The sequence below is a fragment of the Archocentrus centrarchus genome, unplaced genomic scaffold (genome assembly GCF_007364275.1).
Source record: "Archocentrus centrarchus isolate MPI-CPG fArcCen1 unplaced genomic scaffold, fArcCen1 scaffold_82_ctg1, whole genome shotgun sequence".
Lineage (NCBI taxonomy): Eukaryota > Metazoa > Chordata > Actinopteri > Cichliformes > Cichlidae > Archocentrus > Archocentrus centrarchus.
The window spans coordinates 414,127-439,724 of record NW_022060292.1 but is presented as its reverse complement, the minus strand read 5'-3'; the positions used below and the strand labels follow the sequence as shown (position 1 = coordinate 439,724).

The following is a 25,598-nucleotide window of genomic DNA, read 5'->3' as shown; positions in this document are numbered from 1 at the left end:
CTGTTTGTGTGTGTGTGTGTGTGTGTGTCAGGTGTCTGTCAGTGGTGCAAGTGGAGCTCGCTAAACAGAAAGAGGAATACAACCACACCCACCTCCTCCAACAGGAAGTGATGAGGGAAACAACAGCCAGTCAGCACCAGCTTAACAGTATGACATCATCACATACTTTTTAAAAATTTTAAATATGATCAGCTTATGTTTATAAACAGGCTACACACCACAGGCTGTCATTAAACTGCTACTTAAAAAGCCATCACTGACCCAGCTGTCTTAGCTAATTATCTCCCATCTCCAACCTTCCTTTTCTCTCAAAGAGTCTTGAAAGAGTAGCTGTAAAACAGCTGACTGATCATCTGCAGAGGAACGGTTTATTTGAAGAGCTTCAGTCAGGTTTCAGAATTCATCACAGTACAGAAACAGCATTAGTGAAGGTTACAAATGATCTTATGATGACTCATCTCTGTTCTTGTCCTGTTAGACCTCAGTGCAGCTTTGCTGACCAGTGGTCCTCAAACTTTTTTGAGCCACGGACCGGTTTAGTGTTAGAAAATATTTCCACGGACCGGCCTTTAAGGTGTGGCAGATAAATACGCCGCAACGCTCTCTGGTCGCCATGGTAATGTTTAAACATGCCTTCAAAATAAGATACACCTCAAAAACGTGCATACAGTAGAAATCTCGTCAGTCAGGCCCAAATGCCCCATGGGATTTCATCCAGCATATATTAAAAAAAAATAAAAAATCCATCATAAGTGTAAGTCAGATAAAATCCGTTTCTTTAAAATATCCGACAGTTTGGGGTCTGATATCAAATTTCGCTGCAATTGCTCCTGCTTCATCTCTAGATTAGCTTCTGCAAATTTTATAATGTCATATTTTTGCTTGTAAGAGTGAGTTTGTGTTTTATGCTTGCCTCCTGGGCTCGCCATGATTTTCCCTGGTGAAATGAACTGATAGAGACATTAAAGTGATCTCCAGGCGTTGTTAGTGTGTGTAGTTGTGCATGAATGAGCCGGTGCATGGAAGTGGGCGGACGGGAGCTGAGGAAGGCTTTAGCACTAAACTCATCCGGCTTATGGATCACATTTAATTGGAAATGTATTACAATGGGAGCAGATTTTTCATCTGAGGTAGGTGAATATCTGACTGATTTAGGTGATAATTTTATTGGAATTAACGTCAAGAAAAATTGAGACCTGCAGAAGCCATCCGACTAGAGCGAAAATCCGATTTCTGCGACTTCGACTGAGGCGATTTTTACTGCTTAGTGGTCAGAATCTGCCATCATCACTGCAAGATCTTGGTGAAAAATTAATGCAACACTGGATGCAAATAAATCTTGTGACATTGCAGAAGCTTATTGAAACAATGCCACAGCGAATGCATGCCATAATCAAGGCTAAAGGCGGTCCAACAAGATATTAGTGTGCAATCATTTTTTTTGGTAGCGATTTTTTTTTTTTTTTTTGGCCATATCAGAGGTATATCAGAGGTCTTTGTACAGCAAAGAAGGATGTTGTCATTAAATGTATCTTAAGCCTTTTTAAGGTCCAGAAAGGTCTGATAATTTGTTGTCTATGTGACGACACAAAAACACGGTAACTTGATGTTTGCCCTGCAGAGAGCTCGGAGCTGCTGTCACTGCTCAGCCAACAGGTGGAGGAGAAGAAGAAACACCTTCAGACTGTGGAGCAGGTACACTAGAAAACTCTGGGAACAGGTCGTTATAGAGCCGTGTGTTTAAAGGGTTAATGTGTGTGATGTTAATGTGTGTAGGAGCTGAGTGTGTTCAGTCAGCAGAGGGCAGAACAGCTGAAGGAGCTGAACACACAGATACAACACAAACAGGTATGACACACACACACACACACACACACACACACACACACACAGTCTGGCAGCAGAGGATCTGTAATATGTTTATAGTTTTTACCTAAAATTAAAAAATTCAGACACAGGTGTCACATCCTCAGAGTACACACATACAATTCACTTAATAACCTGTTAGCTGTGCAGCAGAATTCATCCTGTTTTCATTGTCTAAAAATATATCAGCCAATCAAAGGTTTCCTCTCTCTGCTTGTCTCTTTCTCAGACTGCGTTGGATGATGTTAAAGCTGCAGTGAGTGAGATGGAGGACAGGGGGCGCCAACTGAGCGAACAACAGCTGCAGCTGGACTGGCTCAGTCAGTGATTTCTCCCCAAATATCCAACATCCACTTTGTCTGAGCTCAAATAAATGAAGTTCTCATTGATTGGTTCTGAACGATCAGGTGGGGAGCTGCGTAAGAGAGAGAAACGACTGCACCGCAAGGAGGAGGAGTTGGAAAAACAGTGGGAGGAACTACAGCAGAGAGGGGAGGAGCTAAAACAGAAAAAGGATGGGTTACAATTGAAGGAGGAGGAGCTAAAACAGCAGACAGAAGGGCTACAAGTGAAGGAGGAGGGGCTAAAAGAGCAGGCGGAGGAGCTGCAACATAGAGAGGAGGAGCTACAAATGAAAGAGGAGGAGCTTTGTGTGAAAGAGGAGGTGCTTCATAAAAACCAGGTAAGGAAACAAAAGTTCATCAGAGCAGTAAAACGGCAGCAAAGAACTTCAGATCCAGGAAATCTGCAGAAATACTCATTTGATGAATCCTATTATCCATTCAATGGAAGCTAGACCCAAACTTCCTGAAGCATCTTGGTGTCAGATCATACACGTCAACATAAGAAGGTTAAAATTACTCAGAAGTTTCCTTATACCAGATTTTATGTAAAAATGATTTGCTGACATTGTCACTGGTGTAGCAGTACAGGCAGTACTTTGGACCCATCCCCTGGAAGTCCACTGTTCACTGAGGCAGCGGCACCGGTCGTCTGCTAGTCGGGAAATGGATTCTTGCTTCGGTGGTACCAGTTACAGGTACCACCAGTGCAAGAGTCAAAGACGTGCTGCTCAGCAGTTCTTTGAATCTTGCCTTGATGGTACCTGAACAGGTACAATTCATTGCATCCGACCAAAATAACTGCAGATAAAGTATCAGACTTTTCTGTGCCTAGAAAAGTATGGAGATAACTTTAAAGGTCCTTTCTCTTCAGCATCACACATCAATTCAATTTCAATTCAATTTTATTTATATAGCGCCAAGTCACAACAAACTGTCGCCTCAAGGCGCTTTGTATTGTGGGTAAAGACCCTACAATAATACAGAGAAAACCCAACAGTCAAAACGACCCCCTATGAGCAAGCACTTGGCGACAGTGGAAAGGAAAAACTCCCTTTTAACAGGAAGAAACCTCCAGCAGAACCAGGCTGAGGGAGGGGCAGTCATCTGCTGCGACCGGTTGGGCTGAGGGGAGAGAAAGACATGCTGTGGAAGAGAGCCAGAGATTAATATCAATTAATGATTAAATGCAGAGTGGAGTATAAACAAAGTAAATAAGGTGAATGAGAAGAAACAGTGCATTATGTGAACCCCCCCAGCAGACTAGGCCTATAGCAGCATAACTAAGGGAGGGTTCAGGGTCACCTGATCCAGCCCTAACTATAAGCTTGATCATAAAGGAAAGTTTTAAGCCTAATCTTAAAAATAGAGAGGGTCTCCTGAATCCAAGCTGGGAGCTGGTTCCACAGAAGAGGGGCCTGAAAGCTGAAGGCTCTGCCTCCCATTCTACTCTTAAGTATCCTAGGAACCACAAGTAAGCCAGCAGTCTGAGAGTGAAGTGCTCTGTTGGGGGATATGGTACTATGAGGTCTTTGAGATAAGATGGTGCCTGATTATTCAAGACCTTGTATGTGAGGAGAAGGATTTTAAATTCAATTCTAGATTTAACAGGGAGCCAATGAAGAGAAGCCAATATGGGAGAAATCTGCTCTCTCTTTCTAGTCCCTGTCAGTACTCTAGCTGCAGCATTTTGGATCAGCTGAAGGCTTTTCAGGGAGCTTTTAGGACAGCATGATAATAATGAATTACAATAGTCCACCCTAGAAGTAATAAATGCATGAATTAGCTTTTCAGCATCACTCTGAGAAAGGATGTTTCTAATTTTAGAAATATTGCGCAAATGCAAAAAAGCGGTCCTACATATTTGTTTAATATGTGCATTGAAGGACATATCCTGCTCAAAAATGACTCCAAGATTTCCCACAGTGTTACTGGAGGCCAAAGTAATGCCATCCACAGTAAGTATCTGGTTAGACACCATGTTTCTAAGATTTATGGGGCTGAATAGAAGAACTTCAGTTTTCTCTTAATTTATAAGCAGTAAATTCTGAAACCTGACTGAAACTGTTCAAATAAACCGTTCCTCTGCAGATGATCAGTTAGCTGTTTTACAACTACTCTTTCAAGAATCTTTGAGAGAAAAGGAAAGTTGGAGATTGGCCTATAATTAGCTAAGACAGCTGGGTCAAGTGATGGCTTTTTAAGCAGAGGTTTAATTACAGCCACCTTGAAGGTCTGTGGTACATAGCCAACTAATAAAGACTGATTGATCATTTTTAAGATTGAAGCATCAATAATTGGAAAGACTTCTTTGAACAGTCTAGTAGGAATGGGATCTAACAAACATGTTGCTGGTTTGGAGGAAGTAACTATTGAAGTTAACTCTGAAAGATCAACTGGAGCAAAAGAGTCTAAACAAATACCAGCAGTGCTGAAAGCAGCCGAACATGAAGATAAATCTTTGAGATGGTTATGAATAATTTTTTCTCTAATGTCTAAAATTTTATTTGTAAAGAAATCCATGAAGTCACTACTAGTTAAAGTGAAAGGAATACTCGGCTCTACAGAGCTCTGACTCTTTGTCAGCCTGGCTACAGTGCTGAAAAGAAACCTGGGGTTGTTCTTATTTTCTTCAATTAATGATGAATAGTAAGATGTCCTAGCTTTACGGAGGGCTTTTTTATAGAGCAACAAACTCGTTTTCCAGGCTAAATGAGCATCTTCTAATTTAGTGAGACCCCATTCCCTCTCCAGCTTTTGGGTTATCTGCTTTAAGCTGTGCGTTTGTGAATTATACCACGGAGTCAGGCACTTCTGATTTGAAGCTTTCCTTTTCAGAGGAGCCACAGTATCCAAAGTTATACGCAGTGAGGATGTAAAACTATTGACGAGATAATCGACCTCACTGGGAGCAGAGTTTAGGTAGCTGCTCTGTACTGTGTTGGCACTGAAGAGCATAACAATGAAGGAATTAGATCCTTAAACTTAGTTACAGCACTACAGAAAGACTTCTACTGTAATAAAACTTATTCCCCACTGCTGTGTAATCCATAATATATCATCATAAAATATCTTCTATAAAATAAAAGGGAAACATGAAGGTCATCGTCCGCAGCGCATGAAAGCACACGTTTCAATTATAATCTTCTTCTTGCATAATATGCAGTGCAAATTGTGATAAAGGGATATTTTTGAAGGGAGAACATTTTAACATTGATCTTGTTCATGTGTTGGCAGGTGTCCAAAACAGGGAAGGCCGCCACCTGGTGTCCTAATAAGATCTAAACTAGACGTGATGCAGCTTCTTCCACAGGAATCTGTTCAGGGTTCTTCATTTAACAATCCTTTGAATTTTCAGCTTAAAGGCAGCTTCCAATCATGAGATGATAATTTGCAAAAATTATTTCTATGGCGGTCCAATTCAGGTCTACACAAGCCACCAGCTGATCATTTATGTTTATGCGTCTTCCAGTAACCATCCCTACATTACTAACATCTGACAACCATCCGCAGGATGGCTAGTTTTATGTTTGCCTAATCTTTTGTTAAAAAAGAGGAAGAGGCGCTCTGAAGACATTTGAGTCCCACAAATCCAGTGAGGCCGTGAAGTTGATCCAGAGGTTGAAGGTTTTTTGTGAAACAGCTGGAAACATCAGTCATGAATGACTCCAAACACACACACACACTTTAGTGTAGGAAATTTCAAGATGTCCCCTCACTGAGCACGCTCTGTAATGTGTATTTGTGAAGGAGAGCAGTGAGGTGTCCTCAGAGGAGGAGGAGTCTTTCTATCTGTCCACAACTGGTCTGAGATCAGCTTTCAGCACTGAGGTAAGTCCTCATTAAAGCCTTCCACCAAACAGACCAAAAATCATTTAACTCAAACTGAGAAGATCAGATATGGACACCGGATATGATTTTATATCAGTGCTCTGATTTCATTTGAAATCCCCTGAAAAGCTGAACCAGCAGAGTTTCTGATGGTTCTTCGCTCTGAGCGACGTTTGTGAACATCTGTCAGTGAGAGTGAAGCACGGAGAGGCTCAGACACACAACCTTAGCTTCATGCACAGCAGTGGAAAAAAAAACCCTTTTTCTGTATGTTAGGATTTTAAGATTAAAAATGAATATAACCTCCTGGTTTCAGCAGTTTGTTTCCTCTGTATGTGTTCAGGAGGAGAAGTGGAGGGCCGAGCTGCAGAGAGAAAAACTGAGGCAACACGAGGACCGGCTGAAGGTAAACCGATCACCTTTATTGATCAGTAAGTGATTCAGATACAGAGAGGAGCACGACCTCAGACCTGACTTATTTTAAGACACAAACATCCACCAAACCAGGAGAGCAGTTTGTCTCTGATTTCTGTTTGATAAGACGAGTGAAGTGTGTGTGTGTGTGTGTGTGTGTTGGAGGCTCGTCTGCGCTGCAGTTTACGGAGCCAGCAGGAGAATCTGAAAGTGAGACGACTCGAGACTGAGGAGACTTTACGAGGACTGAAGACCAGCGTGGACCGGCTCGACTCGCTGATCACACACACTACATAACGCACACAGACACACACTGACAGACACACACTCACACGCCATCTAAAATGAGTGAAATTTACAAAAAAGAAACAAATTAGTTTGAGTGTTTTAGTCAGTGTATCGAGTTGCTCCAGTTTTCAAAGTTGAGTTGGAAAAAAATTCACATATTTGAACTCATCAGGACACCAACAGCACGTTTTTAAACAGCTCCAGTCTGCGCGTGCAGTCAGTGCACTGTTAGTGCAGGTCAGAGGTCGGCTGCCTTCATGATGTGATTGGAACGACGTGATGTTGGAGTTCTGATAATTTTTATATGATCCCAAATTTGAAGCAGCTGTGTGCAGTGACCACAGACTCAAACCGTCTCGATTTCTCTCATAAAATTGTCATTTTGTTCCTCAGAAATTCTCAAATTCAATTTTATATATACAGAAATCACAGCAACAGCTGCCTTGAGGTGCTTTATATTGTAAGGTACAATAATTACAGAGAAGAGAGACCAGGCTCGGGGGGGGGGGGGGGGGGGGGGGGGCAGGAACAAAGACACACTGTGGGAGAGAGCCAGAGTTTAATCACTGATAATGATTAATGGCTTTAAAAAAAAAAAAACCCCGGGTGCCACATCCAAAGTGCCGTTTCTTGGTTGCCATGGTGACATCCTAATGGATGAGTTTTTCTCTTTCACGCTCGCAGACCTGAGTTCCCAGAGTTCAGCTGTGCTTCATCAGGACCAAACACGTCTGCATCAAACTTCCTGTATCCAGATTACATCCTGAGACGTGCTGCTGGCGCTGCATCTTAAAGCTCCGCCTCCAGGCGCACAGCATCACCTGTCAGTCATCGCAGTCACTGTAGCTAGGCAACCAAGTACTTCAGGGCTGCAGCAGCTGCTGTCGACCTCCTGGAGAAGGTGCTAAGAGACAGATTAGATTAGTTTAGATTTCTGGGTACGATCAAAACTTTGCACTGATCAGTTATTTATCACCACAGTTTGCTGCCTCCAGCACATAGCCTCCACCTTCTTCATGTTGGACAGCAGCTTTCCAAGATGAAGGAGGGTGAGTTCATCAGAGGAACATGAGACAGGAAGGGGCGGGGCCAGATGTTTAGCAGGGACAAAACTTTGAAAATAAGAGGCTGAATCTTCAATGTAAAACACACCTGAGGAAACTTGATTTCTGCACGGAGAAAATATCTAAGGTAGCTGTTAAATTATGTAATAATTATGTATTAAATATACACAGTCGTAGTCACTTCAGTTTAATCAAGCATTACCTTAATTTTTTGAGTGTAACATACTGAGAAAAATACTTCTGATGGCTAACATGAAAATCAGTTGCCAAAGAAAATCCACAAATTCATGGGACATCATATTTTTCTAATATAAAATTATTTATTTTTTCAAATGTGGATCCAAAGGTCTGTGTTTGGTTTTACAGTCGATCATTTACGGGTTAAAATCCGACTAAGCTGTTTTTGTGGCTCCAATTCATTTTTCTGTCTGTTAAATTTTGTTGTTTTTATTTATTAATTTTTCATTTCTTTCATCACTCATTTCATGGATCTTTTAACTGGTTTTATTTTCTCTTTGTAAACATTTTGTACTCTGATCACCAGATTCCCTTTATGAATAAAGATTTTATTATTCTTACACCTTTAAAGTGAATCATTTATACACAGAATAAATAATCTGCTGAAATTACTCAGATTACTTTGGGCCTTCTTTATGCCGGCAGGTTGTCAAAATCAAGATAAAATGAAAAAAATAAAAACAGCTGAGAGCAGCGTGTAAAACAGAGAAAATTTAGAGATATTTTTGGGATTATAATCTGAGCTCATCCAGCCTGCCGATACAGCAGGTGACTCACCTGCACGCTTCCATGCGAGCAGGCATCCAGCAGCCGGATGCAGGCGGCGCTTTGATCCATCAGCTGCTGTTTGAGCGAATCACAGAGGTCTGTGTCCGAGGAGACGTCAACCAGCAGCCGCAACAAGCAACGGAGCAACGCGTTGACGCGACACTGCATCCTGAGGAGAGAAACGCGTAAGCCTGACGGTGAGTCGCACGGAACGCTCTGAGCGCCGTCTTCAGCATCAATAATCAACACAGCAAACCAACAAAAGCCTCAAACTCACATCTGTGCCGCGAGGCTCAGCGTGCGTGTGTGCGTGGTTACCGTGGCCATGCCGCTCTGGCCGTCTTCTGCAGCGCCTCCAGCATCTTCAGCCGGGTTGTCTCCTCAGGTGGATCTCTGACCTCCAGGTACCCGAGCACCACCCGCTCCAGCCGCCGCAGGTGTCTGCACACTGCCACGCCCATCCTGCATGCCGCCACACACAAAACAAGCGCACACTGAAACAACTAAAACACGTCTCCTCTGTTGTTTCACTTTTCTCCTCTAAAAAATCTTTTCTGTTTTTCTGGTAACTTAAACCGTTTATTCAAGTCTACTTGACTTCAGACTTCAGTCAGTCACAGCTGCTGATGTTATTAATCAAAACATTAATGAATCTGATGATCAGCAGCTGTAGATTAATTTAAAAAATAAAACAAAAAAAAAAACAACAAAGGCCTGCAACTGGAAAACATCCAAAATCTGAGATCAGATTGAAACGGCGGCGCCCCCTGCTGTGCAGGCAGAACACCAACAAGCTGCTCTTTAACCCAAAGTGTGTCTGTAAACATCAACATCTGATTCATATTTTCTGTTTTAATGACGGCTGAGTCCATCATGTGGCAAAATGAAAAATTTTTTATTTATTTATTAAGGATTAATAAGCTAGATGTGATGAAGATGTGGAAGCAGTCGCAGGACAAGCTAAGACACTGCGAAGGACCCTCAAGCTCCCAGGCCCCACAGGGCGAGTAGGGAATTTATATATTTTTTATTACAAAAGTACAAATCATCACATTGATAGTTTGTCAATCATAACAATAATTATCAAAACAAATGTGTAATTTACAAAAAACAATTAAATATAACAATAAATGATCATTTTAGAATGTATACATTTTAACTATCTCATAACTATCAACAAAATACATCAGTGGTATTTCGTACAATAAATTATTTAACATATTGACATTTAAACAAATATTTTTTAATGATTTTTTATCATTGTTTATAATGATATTGTGATGTTTCCATGTTTTTTTTGAACCACAGGTCTCATTTTATTTAAAATGGAGTGAAAATCAAACGCACCTGGCAATGTACGCCGGCAGAGCGGCGGCATAGACGCGCCGTAGCACAACCTTATTCTCCGCCTCCATGTGGGTCAGGATCAGACGCAGCACATCGTCATGGCGACAGGGCTTCCTGCGGGAGGAGGAGCAGGAGGGGGGCTTCTCCAAAATCAGCAGCAGGTCCAAAAGGCAGGCGAGGACGAGCTGACACCGGGGGGGGGGGGAGGCGGGGGGGGGGGGGGTTAGTGAGATGTCCTTTGAGTCCTCAGAGAGAGAGAGAGAGAGAGAGAGAGAGAGAGAGAGGAGAGAGAGAGAGAGAGAGAGAGAGAGAGTGTGTGTGTGTGTGTATGTGTTACCTGGATGACAGCGGCCTCGGTCGTGTACAGGTGTTTGAATAAAGCCTGATAAAGAACCTCTGCTCTGTTGAACTGACGCAGCTCTGCAGCAGGCTACACACACACACACACACACACACACACACACACACACACACACAGTCATCCTCATTGTAAAACACTACAGACTTTACACTTGTGTGTGTGTGTGTGTTTGTGTGTGTATGTTATCACCGTATTGAGCACGATGTGGTGCAGACAGCGAACTCCCAGCATGCAGTTTTCTGGTCTGTGGTGGTCACTGAAGAGGAGGGAGGGGGGCAGGAGGTGGGGAAGGTGAGGTGAGAGAGAGGGGCGGGTCACCTGCACCAACACACAGGTAAAGAAAGAACACCTGAGACTGATGGTTACCTGGTGGGTCGATCAGCTCTAACCTCACTGTTAAGTGAAGGAACTACTTTCTGCCCACTGTATACATCCGCCAACCATAAGAAACATGCAGCGAGATGGGAGGGGTGCTACTGATGTTTACATCCTGTCCGGTTTTGATGCTTCCTCCTGTGTAGTAATACAGTTGGTGGATGAAGACAGTAGAAAGGAAATAGTTCCTACATGAAAGCTGAAGGGATGTTGAAGAGGCACATGTGAATGAGAGAGACAGCATTTCACAAAAAAAACACCAAATAAAAGACCTGAATGAAACGCAGCCTCACAACTGTCCTTATACTTCCGCCTTCCTAGTCTCACCTGTACAGACAGTACCATCTTCACAGGTAAGCAAGGGGTGATCAAAACATAATCAACCAAAATACAAATAATCACGAGGACTCTGAAGTGGGACCTGGCTCCTGCTGACCTCAAATATAGATTTATCTCAATAAACAATAAGATCTCCTTGGTTCATGACCTGAGTGTGAATGAAAGAACCTGACCTGCAGGAGAGTCCAGGCAAACACCAGCTTCATGGCTTCACAGCGCTGCCATGCGTCCCTACACACACACACACACACACACACACACACACACACACACACACACACACACACACAGTTGAGATATTTTAATATTTTCAAAAATAAAAAAAGAGCAATACAAATGTTATAACTAACTTTAGTATTTATTTCATATTCAAATAAAAAACCTGAATATGAATGTGTGAGACCCATTCTGAGGTATGTTTTTGATTTCATAAAAAAAAAAAACAGTTAATCACAAGAATCCAATTTTACCCAATCAGAAGACTGCTTCATCAGACTTTTATTTGCACTACAGTATGTTCACTGGGTGGAGCCCCAGAGTACTGGCACTCATATTTCAGAGATCCTGGTCTACACGATGACATTTTTTTGGAGAGTCATACCAATCAGACATAAAGGAACCTGTCCTGGCATTTTCTCTGTGAGGAACAGGCCAAAGTCCTCAGTGTGGGTGTCACATCAGAGGCTATTCCCCCCAGTAATGAAAGTACACACACACTCACTCACTTGGTGAGCTGAGGCTGCAGAATGTGCAGGATTTCTCCCAGAATCCCTCTGCTCTCCTCTGTATCCCCCATCAGTAGGTGGGCGGAGTCTCTCCATCCTCCTGCACTCAGCAGCGCCTCTTGCAAGTGCTGTGCTGCCGCTCTGGAGGCGGTGCTGGTCCACACCTGATCCTGACAAACATAAACACACCAGAACTCAAATAAACTGACAGTCAGTAAATGCATCACAGGGTCAGACAAGAAGCAGGTATGTAGCACAGGTGCATATTTGATGTTTGCAGACTTACCTGGAAATGTGTGACAGCAAACACACAGATGGGTGGAGCAACAGCAATTAGCAGACTGGTTGCCCCTTTTCTGGTCCCAACCCCTTTCTCCCAATCTCCCAGAGTTCTTAGCAGTGCTGTGAGAGCGGTGCACACCGCTGTGGCCCGTGCTGGGATGCTCTTATAGGCTGCCACACTCAGAGGGCTGCAGTCATCATCACAGAGCGGCAGAGCAGCACAGCCAATCAGAGCACTGATCAGAGAGGCATATGCCGCTTTAAGCTCTGCCCACCCACCATCCTGACTAGCTGGAGAGAACAGCCAATTAGGATCTGCCGCCAGAAAGAGCTGCTCCACACGACCAATCAGGGAGCAGGATTCAGGAGAACCATTCAGTTCCTCCTGCAGCCGTGAAAGGAGCTCTGTGATTGGAGGGAGAAAGGGAAGGGGCTCTTCCTCTGAGGAGGTGGAGAGATGGAGGTCGTGAAGTAAAGAGGCGAGCTCCATCCTGGAGAGATGGAGAAAGAAGAGGGAAAACATCATCCTATTCAACTCTTCCTCCCCCAACCAGCTTTCATTTTGAAGCAGATCCCACATATTCTGATATCCTGCACATTCCCCAGCTCCCAACTCCCGCTAGTGACGGTAGGATAAGGCCCCGTGAATGTGTCGAATCTTTCCCGCCAACTGATTCACACAAAGCCCCGTTTAACAGCACATTTAGAAGTGCAGGACATCTGCTGTACAGCATTCCTGCTGTTATGTTGCATGTTGACAGGCAGATCTTTTAGCATAATTCAGGAATAATTATGCCAAAATCTCCATTTGAGGTATTGTAAAACTAGATGTTTCCCGTGTCTTTTTCAGCTTCGGCACACGATTCATTTGGACACGCCCCCTTTGCTCAACACAGGCCTCGGGGCTTTAGTACAAAACATATCATTAACTCGCTACTCTTCATTAGCCACAGGTTTAACTGTGGCTGCTGCCAGCTTGGTGCTCTGAGGCTAGAAGTGACCCCAGGCCTCAATTTCAACAGGTGAGTTAGAAAACACTCTCCACCCATGCAGGTGTTATGAAAGGGAATGCTCACTGCTACTTTAATACCAGCCTTCCCTTTCTACACCTGACACAGGTGAGCTACAACACTGAGTCACAGGTTCAGGAATCCTGAGCTCCGTCACAGCTCTCACAGCATTTTTAAGTCACACTTAATTTATTAACAGCCTCAGCGTGATGGACCTGCCTCAGAGACATTAACCTGAACAGGACAAAGGAACTTGGAGCTGAATGATGGAGGAGGTGTGGTCTGTGGCAGCAGGTCTGATCTCTAGAATGTTGTTTAAAACCATCCAAACCTGCTGAATGTTACCTTCATCTTCATCCAGGTTCAGGCTGATGCTCCTCAGGTGAGAGGACATCTGCTGTACAGCATTCCTGCTGTCATGTTGACAGGCAGATCAGGGAGCAAGATTAAGGAGAACCATTCAGCTCCTCCTGCAGCCATGAAAGGAGCTCTGTGATTGGAGGGAGAAAGGGAGGGGGCTCTTCCTCTGAGGAGGTGTGAGCTAAATGTGAGCACAGCTGTGCTCACATTTAGCTCACACCTCCTCCATGTCTGTGGTTCTTCTGCCCTCCAGCTGCTGGAAACGGGAATCTCAGGGCATCTGGAATAAATTTAGGATTTCTTCCTCGTTTCTGCCAGCAGCGGAGTAACGTCAGCTGTTCATGACGAGTTTCAGTAGGTTAGTGTGCCGAACATTCCGCCACTGATGAAGCCCACACCCACACTCTGCCTCCCTGTTTTTATCCGGTCATTAAACATCATTGCACTTACGGTTCCTGCACAGGTGCGTGCACACACCTGTCTATGATTACAAACAGTCACGCGCAGCGTGTGCACCGCGCGGACATGAACCCCGACGTGTCCGCATGCTCACCTTAATCTGGCTTCCTGCAGGAGAAACACACCTGCGGTCCCACCAGGTATCTGACTGAGGGTCACCTGTGCAGCGCTATGATGCAACCTACGCAAGCGGCTGACGTCGTCACCGGCATTTGTGCTACGTGCGCTTCTCCACCACTACGGACGGCCTCCAACCAGAATCATCCACACGTGGTTTCTGACCGCTTTTACCTGTTTAATCCAAACCTCACCTGAGGCTCACACCGGAAACGGCCTGATTAACAGATAAAAGAAACGATTTTTATCTGAAAACCTTTTATGTGAAACTGACCTGAGAGCAGCCTTCGGTCCTCACTGACACGGAAGTAGATTTAAATTCAGAAAAGCCGCCGCGTGTTTATCAGCACCTGCTGACTATTCAGGAGAACGGACGGTGTGTCTGCACAAGTCTTCCGGCTGGGTACGAGCTCCATATGAAAGGTTCCTTCCGCCTCCTCCTGCAGCCTTCTTGGGCGCTGCAGGCGGCGCTTCAAACGTTATTAACAAGTATATACGGAACATCGTAATGCCAGGGTTACATAAAAGAAAACAAATGAATAAATAAAATTAGAGGAATATAAAAAAAAATAACAAAATAACGATATACAAAGTAAATATATTATGAAGTTACTAATTGAAATGAAATTTGTCCAGAATATGATTGGTTTTAATTGCCTTTGTATTCTCCAGTTCTTTAATTGTGGTGTATTGCAAACGTTACTGGTTGGTTTGGTGTCTGTCTGGTTTTATGAATATGAAATTTTCCTACGAGCAGCAGAAGTTGGATGAAGTAGGTGACGTCTTTGTCCTCAAAACATACTATAATGTCCTTCTCTTTAAGTTTAATTATTTGTCCAGTTTTCCTAATGTAATGTTGTAAATTGATCAACAAATTGATTTATTCTGCCTTACAGAAACCCGGTTACAGCAGGATGAATATGTTAGTTTAAATGAATCAACACCAATGAATCACACTACCTGTCAGAATGCTTGAAGCACAGGCCGAGGAGGATATATTTTTAAACAATGGCTTTCATTTGTCCATATAAAATGTAATAAAATTTTGTCTAACTTTTTAGATAGCTCTTTGGGCATTTCTAATGATAAAGAAACAAACAGATGTGGAGATTCTTTCAGCCTTCGACAATAACACCACCATTTAAAGACAGATCTCTAAACAACCACGTTACATTTTTTGCATAGGAGCAAAATTTGAAGAGTTACGCAATTGTTTTTTTTTTTTCAGTGATCACTCCCAAATATCTAACTATTTTAACAGGTATATCATTAATTCCTGACAGAATAGAATCTTTGAGAAGGAACAAGCCAGATTTATTCCGATTAATTTTAAGCCCTGAAACTGAGGAAAAATCCTGGATACAAGCAGCTGTTTTACTCACATCATGTCGGTTAGAGATGAAAATTGCTTTGTCATCAGCCAGTTGTGATAATTTGAATTCTCTTTCTAAGGCTATAATACCCTGAAATTGTAACTTTTTAATATGCACTGCCATAATTTGTGTGACAAGAAGAAAGAGGAATGGCTTAAAGGACAACCTTCCACGGCTAACCTCAAATCTCTGAGCTGTACCACATGCCAGATTAAATGAGCTGTTGCAGCCCTTCTATGATGGCTCTTAAAAATAATTCCCAAATCCAAAGTGTTGAATGACCTTAAACATAAATTTATGGCCTATAGTATCAACTCCACACAGAGAGAGGGAGAGGCCTGGGCCAAGGTGGAATCAAACCCAGGCCTTCCAGATGGTATTCTAACTGTGCCGCAGCAGTGCTAACTGTAACCGGTATATCAGCTTATTTAACCGCTGGCTTTAAGAATGGTGAGGCTTTGCTAATTAAACCATCATTCCCAGGAGCTCTGTTATCTGCTATCTATCCAGTGGATTCTTGAACTTTTTAAATTAATTCCTTGATCACAAAGTGACTTAAAGTGATCATCTATGCTATTAAAATCTCTTCCCGTTCTCTATTCATGTCATCTTCATTTTCTGAGTCAGTCATGTATAATCTTTGATAAAAATGTGTCACATATTTTGAAATAATGTTTTCACCTTCACAGATCACATCATTAATTCTAAGTTTTCCAATAAAAGACTGCTCAAAGAGTGTGTGTGATAAGCTGTTTGAGTCCAAAAAGCTTTAAGCATTCTGGGACTTTGTGTCCTCGGGTTTGATCGACACACTTCAAACAAAGCTAGAAGCTGGCGTAGAGTTTGGCTTCATTTTCAATTCATTCAAAAATAAAATTAAATCAAAATAAATGTTTTCCTTCTTTACAAAATAAAGGTAACATTTATTAAGGCAGTACGTGGTGCAGTGGTTAGCACTGCTGCTTCACAGAACACCATCTGGAAGGCCTGGGTTCGATTCCACCTTGGCCCTCTCTCTCTGTGTGGTGTTTGCATGTTCTCCCCGTGTCTGTGTAGGTTTCCTCCGGCTTCCTCCCACAGTCCAAAGACATGCACTTACTGGGGTTAGATTAACTGGCTACTCTAAATTGCCCAGAGGTGAGAGTGAGAGTGTGGTCTGTCTCTCTGTGTTGGCCCTGTGACAGGCTGGTGACCTGTACAGGTGTATGCTGCCTCTTGCCCTATGTCAGCTGGGATAGGCTCCAGCCCCCCGTGACCCTGAACAGGATAAGCGGGGATGGATGGATTTATTAAGCAATCATTCTCACATTGACCAATAGCGTGTGTGCACTTATCAGACCACAGAGAATTTCTTTGTTTTTATTGACACATTCTGAAATGACTGAAAAGGCAACAAATTCATTTACATTTAGACTCTGAGCCACTAAGAATTTCTCACAATACAAAAATTATTTGCTTCACCATAAACTCCACCTCTCAGTATGACATCACAGAGTGCAGTGACAAATCAGTTGCAGGCGCCTAACTGCAGGTTCAGGGTGAAATCCTCCAAGTGGGAAATGTAGTCCTAACACTTGGGAGAACTACAGTCATCCGGCCACAGCTCCACCACGGCCTCAGAGTCCAGAGGAAGACGGTACCTGGAACACGAATACATCAGCTCAGTCTCAACCAATCAGGAAGAGCGACAGGTGAGAGAGACTGATACTGACTTGAAGCTGTTCTGGAGCGTGACCTCTGACCCGTTGGCTCCCATTACCAGGTACTGCTTGTTGCTCTGGATATCCATGCCACTACAGGTGGCCTTCTTCACCAGGTCCACCACGGTCCCGGCTCTGACCCCCTCCAAATCTGCAGCAGGTGATGAAATACCACAGAAGAAGAAGATTTCACTTTGATACCTCAAACAACAGCTTTTGGCATTTAACCGCTCAGGTTAAAGTAGAAAATACTATGATGTGCTGAAAGTCCTCTGGCTGCAGGAAAAAGGCAGCAAATAAAAACCAAAACCAGGAGCTAAAATAGGCTAAAGAAGGTAAAAATTTCACCCAGAACACAGCTACACATCTCCTTTATGAAAATAACATGTTTTTAAATAGTTCACTGATTCATAACTCAGAATGTTGGAACATTTAGTCGGTGCAAAACTGCAGGAAACAGCAGACAGACAAAGATAGAAGCCTTGCAGGGCTGCATTTGGGTCCGTCAACCCAGTTTGAACCTGCACCCCAGACCAGCTGCTGCTCACCTTTACTTGTGCTCTTAATGACTTCATCTACGGTGGCTGTGTAGATCATAAAGTCTCCTTCTGCTGCTGAAGACGTCACACTCACCTTGTACGCTGCAGCAGGAAACAACATGTGAACACTTCAGCTTCATTTCAAACAATGAGACACATTAACCAACTGCAGCAAGCCTCCAATCATGTGGCATCGATGGCTGAACCGAGGCCCTGAAACAAATACACGAAGTCCCCCTGCAGGAGGAGGTTAAGGAGGACCTGCGGTGGAAGACGTGGGTTTCACTCAGCTCACCGTATTTGATGTGAGGCTGGAACGTCTCGTTGGTTCGTTTATCTGCTGTCAGCGTCACGTCCACGTCTCCTCTGTAGATGGCGCACGCAGCTACACGTCAACAAACAGAAACACGCTACAGTCCATGAAAAAGTTCAACCAGGTAACAGAAACCTCAGCCAATCAGAAGGGCTCATTACCTGTCATGCACTGACACTCTACGCCCAAACAGAGGCGCTGCAGCTCCTGCTGCTCATAGGAGAACTGCTTTGTGCACAAACTGCCTGAAAGAGAGAAAAAAAAATGCACATTAATACGACTGTTAGAAGTCAATTTAAAAAATGACAGATTGAGGTAACATACCAGGACCACACTGAGAACAAAGGCTGAATTTGGGAGACTTTAGTCGATAATTTAGGAGAAACGACAAGTTTCCTTCAAGCTTTTTCCTTCTCAAATGTAAACAAGCCACAAGAACTTTTTTTTGCTTTAAGTCTTCATTAAGAGCTTAAAATGAAACAAACAGTGCAGCAGCTCTAAAATAAACACACCATCCATTTGGTTTCCCCAAAGCTTCAGTCTCACCATCCCACAGGACGAGTTTACAGTTTAGCTGAAAGTGATGCTGGGATGTTCTAGGACCGAAGGCTGAAGGACCACATTCAGTAACTTCTGCTAGATCAGGGGTATTCAACTCCAGTCTTCGAGAGCCGAAGACACACCTGAATCAAATGGCTGAATTACCTCCTCAGTATGCAGTCAAGTTCTCCAGAGTCCTGTTAATGACTTCTATATTTGACTTAGGTGTGTTGAAGCAGAGACACATCTAAAACCTACAGGACACCGGCTCTTGAGCCCTGGAGTTGAATACCCCTGTGCTAGATCCAAACCTGCAATACTGTGATGTGTAATATTTTCAAGGGGCTCAGCAGAGAAATCAAATCTGTACATGATCAAACAAAGGTGTTTCAAACAATGCAACCCCAACCCTATACAAGTCATTTTTCAATGTAGGATGATAAATTCCTGTTTCCCTAAAAGCCCACTTTCTTTTGATTGGCTAACTTCTGGAAGTCAGCTGAGGGGCGATACTCAGTGCTCATGAGTTGTAGCCCAATCTCTGAATTTGAGTCTGTAGCACATAAAAACTGAAGAGACATTTTTAGGTCTTTTTTTAAAGATTTGGACTCGTTTGTTATGAGAAATTAAATAAATGTCCATATTTCCTGTCTGAATGAGCGGACAGGCTCAGACTCACCTTTGTCCTGGGGCTCAGTGACACTGACCAGGGACTTGGTGGCTCCAGTCACCTTGAACGTTGTCCTGAGCCGGAAGTCAATGCACAGGAAGATGTCTGAGGGAACCTGGCAGCCAGACAGGAAGTTACATCATCATGTCTTTTAAAATGGAAAACAATATCATAAGAGAGGCACAGGCAAAAAACCTTAACTTCTTAACATCCATCAGGTTGGCAGCAACCTGTTCCAGTTAGCTTCAGATTTGTCTCTACACTTCACACCTGTGTGCACCTCAGTGGTCATCAGCTGACCCCGCCCCCCCGACACTTGTCTCCACCCTGCCTGCACTTTCTAGTTACAGACGTGTTCTTGAAAATCATTGTTCACTAAATCATCACTTAAATGGACCAGTTCTTATATAGAGCTTTCTACTCTAAGCACTCAAAGCGCTTACACAACACGTTCAGCTGTTTCAAGGGGAAAAGTTATTATCATGAATTCAAACTAAAACAAAAATATAACCCCAACTCTGAAAACATTGCACGCTGTCCAAAACGTAAATAAAAATCTCATAAAAAAGAGATTTTATTCACAATAAAAAATTAAAAACCTGAAATGTATTAACTGAAGAAGTAAACCATTTTAATAATAATATGAGCTCATCTTGAATTTGATGGCAGCAAGACATATCTCTCACGCTGTGCAGCATCCCCTCTGCTTTACAGTCTGCAAACATGTGAACTGAGGAGAGCAGGAATGTTGTCCCGTTCTGTCTGATGGAGGATTCCAGCTGCTCAGCAGTCCTGGGTCTGCTTTGCCCTATTTTTGGGTTCCTGATTATCCAAATGTTCTCAGCTGGTCAAAGGTCTGGGCTGCAGGCAGGCTAGTGCAGCATCTGGACTCTGCTGCTACGAAGCCGTGCTGCTGGAATAGCTGCAGTGTGCAGTTTAGCATCAGCTGAAATATGAAGGTCTTCCCTGAAGAGGACATCGTCTGGATGGGAGCACATGCTGCTCTCAAACCCGTATATACCTTTTGTTGCTACATCCCAAATTTTTTGAGAAGTCACATTCAAAATGAGCTCAGATTTTCCTTAAAATTGTTCATTTTCTCAGTTTAAACGTTTCATTGCCTTGATTGTGAATTAAAGCAGGTTTGTGATGCCCTCAAATCACTGCACTGTTTTTATCTCCCAACTTTTTGGAATTGGGATTGTAAGACTAAGTGTAGTAAAAAAAAATTTTAGTCACTGAAATAAAAATGAAAACTTTTGCTCTAATTTATGATCCCAAACTCTCTGACGAGGCTTTGGTTCATCTGTTTATTCAAACCTGACTGTGAGTCAGAGCGCTGAGTTTGAGTTTTAATATCTAGGAAAACATAAAAATTAAAATTAAAGATAGAAGTTATTTGAAAATATGAAATTATAACACCTCTGTGAATGTGCTTAAAGATCCTGTACTGTTATATTATCTTCTGTTAGCATCACGTCTTTTATCTGCCCAGAGATTGAGTTGCAAAAACACGCAGGATGGGAAAGTGATTCTTTAAAAGACAGCGTGTGTGTGGTTCTGGTAAATGGACTAGTTCTTATATAGAGCTTTTCTACTCTAATAGAGCACTCAGAGCGCTTATACAACATGTTTGCATTCACCCATTCGCACAAGCACTTCCATATGAAACTAAGCTAAGTGCTTTTGCTTTGTAACATTCACACTCCAACGCTTGTGTCTGGTGGACTGGTGTATGTCTGTGTGTGTTTCTGGTGTTGTGGCTCAGAGGACCAGTGTGTGTGTGTGTGTGTGTGGTTCTGGTGTTGTGGTTCTGGAGGTGTTTCGGTGACTCACAGAGTCCATCTGAATGACCACAGTGTTTCCCTGGAGCTCGTAGTGGGAGATGATCGGCTGCATGGGGTCCGTGAACTGCAAAGCAGCAACAAGATGATTTCATTGTGTGCGCACACAGACTCAAACTGCTACTGACTATCAGAAGCTGTGCTCACCTGTTTCAGGTCTTCCAGGTATGCAGCCACACCTGTCGGCAGCTGGATCTTCATCACTGTCAGACTGGACTCTGTGTACACCTCATTAGGAGGAGGTTTATACCTGCAGCACAGTTATATGTGCTTATGCAACTTTTTTCATTTATTAAACATTTTTTCCTGCCAGTGTCTGAAAGACCTGTGACGTTAAAAACTGTGAAGGACTCGGGACAAAAACATTTATGCCTCGGTGCCTCTCTTCTTCACAGATATAACTCTAGATGGAGGCAACATCAGAGAGCAAACTGAGTTTAGCCAGCTAGCTGCCACCATGGACAGTACAAAGTAATATTTAATACTGTGCAAAAGTCCTGAGCTACCCTCGTTTCTTTATATTTTGCAGGAAAATGTGAAATAGCTGCAGAGATTTACTGAAACGTGCAAACATATGAAAATACAGCATATGAGGGAAAAACAGAGCTCGTACAGTTCTAAGCACCTTGAAAGTCAGTATTTGGTGTGACCTCCTTTATCCTTCAGCACAGCTTGAACTCTGAGGCAGCTTTCTGTCATTGCTTTAAGCAGTTTCAGCCTTTTGTTCTGTTCTCTCTGACGATGATCTCACACTGTTTCAGTAAAGCTGAGGTCCTGGCTCGGGGGAGGCCAGTCCATGACTGATAGTTTCCACTGTGTGTTTTTCTATCCAGGGATGCTTTTACTGCACTGGCAGTATGTTTGGGATCATTTTCATTCTATACAATGAAGCTGCTGTCAATCAGAACCTTTCCAGATAGTACTGCATGATGGATCAAAATCTGATGGTACTTTTCTGTGTTCATAAACACCACTGGCTGAGATGCAGCCCAAACCATGACAGAGCCTCCACCGTGTTTCAGACAGCTACTGACACTCACTGTTGGACCTCCTCTGACCTCCTCTGCACATACTGATGATGATTTGGATCCATCCCTCCATCAGACCTGCTGCCACTGATTGTATAATGTGGCATACCTCCATGTTTCCCTTCCTTAAAAATGGCTTCCTGACAGCTGCCCTCCCACTGAGACCATTTCTGATGAGGCTTCAGTGAACAGTAGCTGGATCAGCTGAAGGTCCAGATGCACCTCTTAGGTCCAGTGTCAGCTCTTTCAGATCCTGTTCATCTGCTGTACATAAAGTGCACTATCAAAAGTATTAGTCGTCTGCCTTCACACTTGAATGAACTTGAGTGACATCCTATTCTTAATCCATCATTTTTAATATGACGTCAGCCCACCCTTTGCAGCTATAACAGCTTCAACTCTTCTGGGAGGCTTTCCACAAGGTTTAGGAGTATTTATGGGAATTTCGGACAATTCTTCCAGGAGCACATTTGTGAGGTCATGGGTCAAGTTGGAAGAGAAGGCCTGGCTCACAGTCTCTGCTCTAATTGATCCCAAAGGTGTTCTATCAGGCTGAGGTCAGGACTCTGTGCAGGCCAGTCAAGTTCTTCCACACCAAACTGGTTCATCCATGTCTTTATGGAGCTGCTTTGTGCACTGGTGTGCAGTCATGCTGGAACAGGAAGGGGCCATCCCCAAACTGTTCCCACAAAGTTGGGAGCATCAAATTGTCCAAAATGTCTTGTTATGCTGAAGCATTGAGAGTTCCTTTCACTGGAACTAAGGGGCCGAGCCCAACTCCTGAGAAACCCCCCCCCACCAAACTTCACACTTGGCACAATGCAGTCAGACAGGTACCGTTCTCCTGGTACCGCCAGTAGGTCTCTGGTCTCAGAGAGCAGACTCTTCCAGTCTCTGAGTGCTGACTGCAGCTCTGCATGACCCTGTGTGAATCATTAGGAGACAAGTGTGGATCTAACTGTGGAAATGTTTTTGAGCCATTGGGAGTGTGACAGGTACTCCCAGGCCGTGAGCAGACTGGTTGGCATATTTGGTGAATGAACCGAGCTCAGTGTGGGCCGGCATAGAAGAAATCTTTGGACCACAATACATCAGGTTTATTACCACAGAATTTTAGAGGGTTTTTGGGACTGCCAGCATTCACTTAAACAGGAAAACAGACCATCAAGGCTGCAGGAGTCGTTTGAAGGTAAAAAAGATTGATGTAGCCACGGTAACATCACCCGCTGGTTTGTGAAGACCTGAGATGAGTATTTTAAATATCATGATGCTTTGAAAGTGGACGTATCGAGCCAGTGAGCACTGCCCAAATAGTCCTCATCTCTGACAGTCAGAATGACCAGAATTTAAAAATGGAATTACTGTTTTATTCAGTATGACCTGGAAAGAGTGACTGAGCCCTAAAACCCCTCAGGAGAGGAGACAACTATAGGTGCTGCCCCCTGGTGGCCTTTAGAAAGAATGCAGGTTTCATCCACTTCCACGTTAGCATCACCTTTCAGACTATATCCATGTTTTATACTGCAAACAGTTTGTTTCTGAACTAATTTGGTCACAACAAATTCCAGCATGAGCTGAGTACAGCAGGATGATGTCTGCAGGCGTCACTGTTAGCAACGATTTTCTGGAAATTACACTGAGAAGCTTTAAGCTCGGTTTCCTCAGCACCCACCAACCACCTGCTGCAGGATACGAGCTGCAGAACATTAAGTGTATCGGGGAGATGATCATACAAAGACTTCAGGGGTCTTACTTTACACAGATGGCCAGGGTGGGATTTTGCAATCTCGGATCTGAGGATGAGAAAACGGCATTTATTCTGGTTACAGGTGGGTACAGTTAAGTTTAACATTTGACTGGAATTTGGAAGAAATAGGAAGTGTAAAATCTGCAGCAATACTCACTGGTGCTTGGCATGACCACCTCGACAGTGAGCTCAAAGTTACACTTCGGCTGTGTGGACGCTACAGTCTGATAGTAAACCGTCTTCATCTGCAAAAAGATGGGAGAACGTTAGAGGTGATTCTGGCCAAATGCTTTGAGGTGAATGAAACCGCACCCACCTTTACATTTGACACGCCGCGCCCATAACCTGTGGACACGGTGATATCATCGTTCTTTGTGATCTGGGAGGAGAAATGATAAGGTTGCTGTTAACCAGCAGATGCACCTGTCTTTGTCTCTGCATCAAACCTGTCTCACCTGGAGAGGAGAGGCTACAGGTCGGCTCTGATTGATGTGGACTTGTCCCAGTATTCCTTTAGTTCCGTAGCTGATCCTGATGTCCTGACTGACGGCAGCACGAGAGACAACCTTGCTGTACTCAGTTAATGCCTCCAGAGTCAAGAAAATGTCCTGAGAGAGGTCAAAGGTCACCAAAAAGCCCAAAAGAGGTTAACAAAGAGCTGTTTGAGAAGGTAGACCGAGTTTAGGTTGTTTTTACCTGTACAGAGTAGAAGCCCTCGCCATAGTGCTGATCCTGGGTCAGCCAGGACAGGATCGGTTTCACATACGTCAGTCTCTCCTATAAAAAAAAACTGATTAGCCGAGATCCAAATTTAGGGGCCGAATCTGGACCTGGTTTACATAGTCAGGGTCCTTCAAAGCCCACGAAGACCAGAAGTGAGTAGCTGTGAAATCGGACGGTCTAGCCTTGATATCTGCGTCGCAACCGTGACAGTGTGAAGCACAGCTGTGGAAAAGAAGCTGTTAAAATGGAGACCAAACTTTTGCTTTTTTCTTTCACATTTAATGTCAGCTCTTAATCGAAAATAAGCTGTTAAAACACCACATTTCTACATGAAGGATGGGTGAATGATTCATTTCCAAATATATTGACAGCTCTCTAGTAAGAAAGTTAAATAAAACTATCTAGTTATGAAGCTTAACTTTAATTTCAGCTAAACCAATTTGCTCAGGAACAAATGAAACACTGAAATAAACCAAACATCAGCTGTTAGAGATCATCTGAGTAAATTATATCTGTGTTTAACTTCCACTCAGTGGCAAAAGCCAGCGGGGGTTTGAAAAGGATGTGCTGGGAGTCGGGCGTTCTCTCCGGCTATAGCAAGCCTTGATCGGCTGGGCAGCTGACAGCTGGCTTGGTGAGCTGCTGGTAGAGGAGCGGGAACCGACATCTCCCAAAATGTCGGAGCACTTTTTGCAATTAAGCAATATCTTGATAAATTGAACAAAAATGTCTAAAAACATCTTAAAAGTTTATTTTGTGTCACAGAAACATTTTTCTGTCATATTTCAAACTTTTTGTCCGCTCTCCTCTGCCATTGCTCCTGCCATTGCTTCGTTTGACTTTGGTTGTGCAATGAATCATGGGATATACATAGTAGGCTACAAAGGATACACTGGAGCCATCCTTCAAATCTGGGGAAAAGAAGGACACTTTCGTCAACCACATTTTGGGGAATCTTAAAATTAGGACAGCCTTTGTTGCCTTGCTGTGATGTAATCGACCTACAAATGGGGCCTTCAAAGGATGCGGCCCTGAATTTGGACACAACTATCCGCTTGTGATGACGTAGAATTCCATTTCTGGGTCCAAACTGTGAGGTGATTAATATGCCACAACGCTGTCCCTGGTTGTTTTACCCAATCCGACTCGAAAAAAA

At 43.4% G+C, this 25,598-nt stretch overlaps 3 protein-coding genes across 9 annotated transcripts in view; 1 reads left to right on the top strand and 2 right to left on the bottom strand.

The window, feature by feature from the left end:
* Positions 1-7,230, top strand: part of LOC115777855 (centriolin-like) — a 35,225-nt gene extending 27,995 nt beyond the window's left edge. Inside the window, exons 29-36 of the mRNA XM_030725858.1 lie at positions 32-147; positions 1,622-1,695; positions 1,777-1,848; positions 2,096-2,186; positions 2,274-2,548; positions 5,958-6,038; positions 6,382-6,444; positions 6,618-7,230. Of these exons, the coding sequence (XP_030581718.1) occupies positions 32-147; positions 1,622-1,695; positions 1,777-1,848; positions 2,096-2,186; positions 2,274-2,548; positions 5,958-6,038; positions 6,382-6,444; positions 6,618-6,749 (904 nt within the window). The 3' untranslated portion in view covers positions 6,750-7,230. The remainder of the gene's footprint in view (positions 1-31; positions 148-1,621; positions 1,696-1,776; positions 1,849-2,095; positions 2,187-2,273; positions 2,549-5,957; positions 6,039-6,381; positions 6,445-6,617) is intronic.
* A 96-nt stretch (positions 7,231-7,326) lies between these two features.
* On the bottom strand, positions 7,327-14,333 carry LOC115777865 (TELO2-interacting protein 2-like). 7 transcript variants are annotated; one of them, XM_030725882.1, is made up of 10 exons: positions 14,240-14,333; positions 12,024-13,499; positions 11,738-11,907; positions 11,186-11,243; positions 10,488-10,616; positions 10,275-10,367; positions 9,938-10,122; positions 8,909-9,052; positions 8,600-8,759; positions 7,327-7,644 (listed from the first exon to the last, which is right to left on the bottom strand). In XM_030725882.1, exons 2-10 carry the CDS (start codon positions 12,597-12,599, stop codon positions 7,558-7,560), a joined length of 1,602 nt encoding a protein of 533 aa, XP_030581742.1. In that variant the 5' UTR covers positions 12,600-13,499; positions 14,240-14,333; the 3' UTR covers positions 7,327-7,557. The 7 variants fall into 7 exon arrangements, with proteins under 7 accessions (XP_030581742.1, XP_030581746.1, XP_030581743.1 ...); XM_030725886.1 differs by having other exon boundaries at positions 12,024-12,510; XM_030725883.1 differs by having other exon boundaries at positions 12,024-12,510; positions 13,361-14,326.
* Positions 14,334-16,683: 2,350 nt separating this feature from the next.
* LOC115777858 (complement C5-like) overlaps positions 16,684-25,598 on the bottom strand; it is a 133,864-nt gene continuing 124,949 nt past the window's right edge. Inside the window, exons 47-59 of the mRNA XM_030725869.1 lie at positions 24,416-24,496; positions 24,175-24,327; positions 24,036-24,098; positions 23,877-23,964; positions 23,726-23,765; positions 21,092-21,194; positions 20,937-21,011; positions 19,110-19,215; positions 18,052-18,135; positions 17,873-17,962; positions 17,587-17,679; positions 17,051-17,189; positions 16,684-16,978 (exon numbers count right to left, since the gene is read on the bottom strand). Of these exons, the coding sequence (XP_030581729.1) occupies positions 16,906-16,978; positions 17,051-17,189; positions 17,587-17,679; positions 17,873-17,962; positions 18,052-18,135; positions 19,110-19,215; positions 20,937-21,011; positions 21,092-21,194; positions 23,726-23,765; positions 23,877-23,964; positions 24,036-24,098; positions 24,175-24,327; positions 24,416-24,496 (1,188 nt within the window). The 3' untranslated portion in view covers positions 16,684-16,905. The remainder of the gene's footprint in view (positions 16,979-17,050; positions 17,190-17,586; positions 17,680-17,872; positions 17,963-18,051; positions 18,136-19,109; positions 19,216-20,936; positions 21,012-21,091; positions 21,195-23,725; positions 23,766-23,876; positions 23,965-24,035; positions 24,099-24,174; positions 24,328-24,415; positions 24,497-25,598) is intronic.

What these genes read in the sequence shown, in the direction of transcription:
- LOC115777865 (XM_030725882.1), bottom strand. Translation starts at nt 12,599, where the DNA reads ATGTGGGATCTGCTTCAAAATGAAAGCTGGTTGGGGGAGGAAGAGTTG. An exon ending in CTGCCGGCGTACATTGCCAG is followed by an intron (nt 9,053 to 9,937) that starts GTGCGTTTGATT and finishes GGCGGCATGCAG; the next exon opens with GATGGGCGTGGCAGTGTGCA. An exon ending in GCTCGCATGGAAGCGTGCAG is followed by an intron (nt 7,645 to 8,599) that starts GTGAGTCACCTG and finishes TCTGTCTCTTAG; the next exon opens with CACCTTCTCCAGGAGGTCGA.